At 66.5% G+C, this 3,934-nt stretch overlaps 1 protein-coding gene across 1 annotated transcript in view; it reads right to left on the bottom strand.

The window, feature by feature from the left end:
• The window catches only part of LGR6 (leucine rich repeat containing G protein-coupled receptor 6), a 51,679-nt gene that overhangs the window by 46,102 nt on the left and 1,643 nt on the right, over nucleotides 1–3,934 (bottom strand). Inside the window, exon 2 of the mRNA XM_015586563.2 lies at nucleotides 3,777–3,921. Coding sequence (XP_015442049.1) covers nucleotides 3,777–3,921 — 145 coding nt within the window. The remainder of the gene's footprint in view (nucleotides 1–3,776; nucleotides 3,922–3,934) is intronic.

Here is a 3,934-nt window from a genome sequence, read left to right as displayed (position 1 = left end):
CCCTCCCCCACTGCCCGGGGGCTTCCTCCACCCTGCGGGGGGACGGGCCTCCGCAGTGGCTTCTCCCAGCGCCCAATGCTCTAATTTTTCAACAAAACACGTGGACACTGAGGTGCAGGAAAGTCTGGGACTTGCGCAGCAGCCGAGGGGCCAGGGCAGACTCACGGAGCCCAGGTTTCAGGACTGGGGCGCGGCTCAGGCCGTTGGAAAGCGGTGGAAGGGGAAACTGAGGCCCGCGAGGCCCGGCTAGAAGGTGGCACGGGCCGGAGTCTCCCACCCTTTGCTCCCCCGGCCCCCGCACCTGCGTTCCCAGTGTGGCCCATGCTGGCTCCTTGCCAGCCACGCTCCCCTCTCCCAGCCTCCGACACACACCCCCCTCTTCCCCATCTTTCACAGAGAAGCGTTTCCCCCAACGCCACCCCCAGAGCCTCCTCCTCCAGGAAGACTTCCGTGACTAACACCTCTGGGCTCTGATGCCCTAATAACAACGCCAGCTAACACTGACGGAGCTCCTCCCACGGGCCAGACATCCACCAAACCCTCTGCAAACGCCCCCTCAGTGGGCCCACACCACAACCCTGGGAGGGGGTGCCAGCTCCTTCCACAAACGAGGAAACTAAGTCACGCAGGGCCCATCAGCTGGCCCAGTTCACACAGCCCATCGGTGACACCCAAACCCTACCCTGCTGTGGCCAACGCCGTGCTCCTGACCCCCCTGCCGTCCCCCAGCACACGGCCTCCGTCTCGTCGGTCATGGCGACCCCAAGCTGTGCCAAGGAGGCTGCAACTATCAGGCCCCCCCGACACACGCACACGGACACGCACACGCACACGCACGCGCACGCGCACACGCCAGCTGACCTTCCGAGCAGTTCGACATGATTGCGCAGTCGGACTGGGCTGCACGGAGCGGCACCCTCACCGCCCCCCGGGCCCCGTGGGGGATGGATGAGAACGGTGCTCAGAGGTGACGAGGTGGCTGAGCCAGCCTCAGGTTTTCTCCAGCCTCTGGAGAAGCCACCTCTGACACTGCTCAATTCCAGGGCAAAAGGAGGGACTCAGAGTCTCCCGCTCAGGGACGACTCGGGGGATTGGTCTGTGCGGTCCTTGTCCCTGCACTGTGTGGCCGTGGGAGGGGACGGAGCAGGGGGCCTTCCAGCTTCCGGTCACCATCGCCCCAGCTCTGAGGGCTCCGTCTCCCCCAGGCGGTTCTCAGAGCCAAGAGGCGGGAGGCCGAGGGTGTGCTCCCCGAAAGGAGCTGACCAGATGTGCGGACTCTCAGCCCCCAGGGGCAGCAGCGGCGAGACACTACTTACTGGGGGGCAGGGACCCACAGGTGTCCTCTGGGGCCCTGCAGTGCAGTCCACGGCTCCCTCTCGGGATGTCCAAGTGCCCCCTGGCCTGCCTCTTCCCGCATACCCATCTTTTACCTTCTAAGACCTGGGCGTCCCCTCCTTGGCCGCTCCGGTCCCCATCATTCACCAGCAGGTTGGACTCCAAGCCGCAGCACGGCCAGGCATCGACCAAGACCCGCGCCCAGCACACACCTCACCTCCCCCTGCCACAGCCTGGTCCCCGGGGAGCCGCTCCCACCCCTGGGCTCGGTTGGGTCCTGGGTCACTTCACCTTCACTCAGCACCCATCAGGAGGCGTGACAACATAGCCACTGTTTACGTGTCACTCTGTGTCACGATGTGTCACGATGTCGTTTAACCCTCCAGGTACCCACTTCTCCCCACGAGCGAAGCAGAACCCGGGGCGCAGAGCTCACAGACTGGGTTGGTGGCGGGGCTGGGCGGGAACCAGGGTTCGGGTGGCGGGACAGAGAGGCTACGCTGGTCACGTCATCAGACGCAGATCTGCACTGGCCTCAGCAAGAGCCCGAGACTCAGGCCAGGGTCGTTGGGGCGGGAAGAGCCCAGGACCTGCCCGCCCCGGCTCTTCTCCGCGACAGCCCCCGGTCACTCCACTCGCAGTGCGTCTGCGGCCGGCTGCTCTCCTAGAGGCAAACAGGGTCGGCTCCTCCTCCGAGCCACCCTCCGGCCCCCTCGCCCCAGCACAGACCCCTTCCTGCGCCATCCGCAGCCGAGGCACGGGGCTGTGTCCTGGCCCCTCCCCACGTCCCGGAGCCCACCACTGAGTTCCCACGTCGCTTCTGTCCCCTACTCTCCCCCACCCTGAGGCACAACCTGCATCTTGGGAGAGAGGCAGACACAGCCCGGCTGGGAACGCCCGCCTCCGCCTAAGCCTTCACAGCCGCAGGGCGACGTGAAGGGACAGTCGGGGAGATCTGCCACCGGCAGGGACGGCGGGCAGCTTGGGCGCACACGGTGGCATTGTACCCTTCCTTCCCCAAGCCCTCCAAGGAGAGGGTGGGCCTGGGAAGACAGGTGCTGGGAGGCAGGTCAGAGCAGTCAGCCTCTAGAAGGCACCATCCCCCCCACCCCCTCAACACAGGAGAGGGGCCTTTCTTCTGCCCCCAGTTTCCAAACTCCGTGGTCACAGAACCCGGTCTTCAAATGACACAATGGCATATACCCCAGTACATAAGACGGCTGAAGGTGGGGCTGCCCTGGGTGCAGCAGGCGTGGGGGACAGAGTCACCCCTCTCTGCCAGCTGCGGCGGCTCCCTCGCCCCCGCCCCCAGACTCGGCTCGCAGTGCGCCCCCTGCCTTCACCCCCCAGACCAGGAAGGATCCACCGGCCCCTTCCGGAACATGGACACGATTTTCTCCCTTCGCTCTGTCCCCTGGCCCCCCAGCCTGTGCCCCTCGGAGTGGAGAGAGACTGGGAGGGTGGGTGTTCGGGGTCCCCCACACTGGCCAGGATGTGCCAGCACAGAGCGCCCCGGTCCGTGTGGGTCCACAGACACTGGCCAGACCCCTGTGAAAACCATCCCAGCTCCCACTGCCTTGGGGCTCCCAGGACATGGAGCCCCAAAGCCGGAAAGCTCCAGGCTCCCTCCCCGGGACAGACCTGGGAGGGGTAGGGTGGGGTGGGGGGCCCAAGCTTTCCCACCTACTCTGCCTCTGAGAAAAGGTGGCGGGGCCCAGGCAGGGCCAAGCTGAAGGCCCTTTCTTTCCTCCAGGCGGGGGTGGGGGTGGGGCTGGTCTGGGATGTGCTCCTGTACCCTCAGGTCTGGGGGCACCACTCCTGGACAGCTGCCCCCGTAGGTCCCCTTCACGTGCCATCTCACCCCAACCGATACTCTGAAGGGTTCCCTGGTTCCAGCCCCGGCACCTGCCCACAGACTGGTGCCTCCGACACGGTCTCTTGGGACCTGGTTTCAGTGGGGCCCCTGGGGGAGCCAGGAGGCCTCGACCAAGGGACACGGTGCTGACAGGGTCCCTTCTGGAGGAGGCAAGAGTAAGGCCCGTGTCTCAGCTTCCGGGACCCTGCGCCAAGGCTACCCAGCCTCAGCTCTCCTGGCCACAGGGAAGGCGCAGACCACCTGTCCACCCACTGAAGCCCCCTCCCCTCTCCTCCACCACCATTCACTCCTCTTGGTCCAGCTGCCCTCGCAGAAAGGGCCGCTATGCCCAGTCCCTCCAGCTCAGGGCCGGAAGCCCCAGCTCTCCCCAAGCCTGAGCTCCCAGGTGGATCCCCAGGACGGGGCCTGCGGTGAAGGGGGCTCTGCTTGTCTGACGCTCAGCCAGACTCCCCTCCCGCCCCAGCACACAGTCCACTGAAAAGGGGAGCCCTGAGGGAGGCGGAGCTGTAGGGCTCCCCACGGCAGGTGTCCCAGCCTGAGGGGCGCACAGGCGGCCAGTACTCACAGGTAAGCCGTCAGCGGGGCCAGGTCCCCAGGCACGGCAGAGAGCCCGAGCTCCGAGCAGTCAGCCGACAGCGTGACGCCTCCCTCCTGGCAGTGGCAGGGGACAGGGCAGGCGGCGGGCGCCGGGCCCGGCTGCGGGGCGCACGGGGAGGCGCAGAG

The sequence above is a fragment of the Pteropus alecto genome, unplaced genomic scaffold, assembly GCF_000325575.1.
Source record: "Pteropus alecto unplaced genomic scaffold, ASM32557v1 scaffold563, whole genome shotgun sequence".
NCBI classification, from domain to species: Eukaryota; Metazoa; Chordata; class Mammalia; order Chiroptera; family Pteropodidae; genus Pteropus; species Pteropus alecto.
The sequence above is the reverse complement of the archived record's forward strand: the minus strand, read 5'-3'. Positions and strand labels throughout refer to the sequence as shown.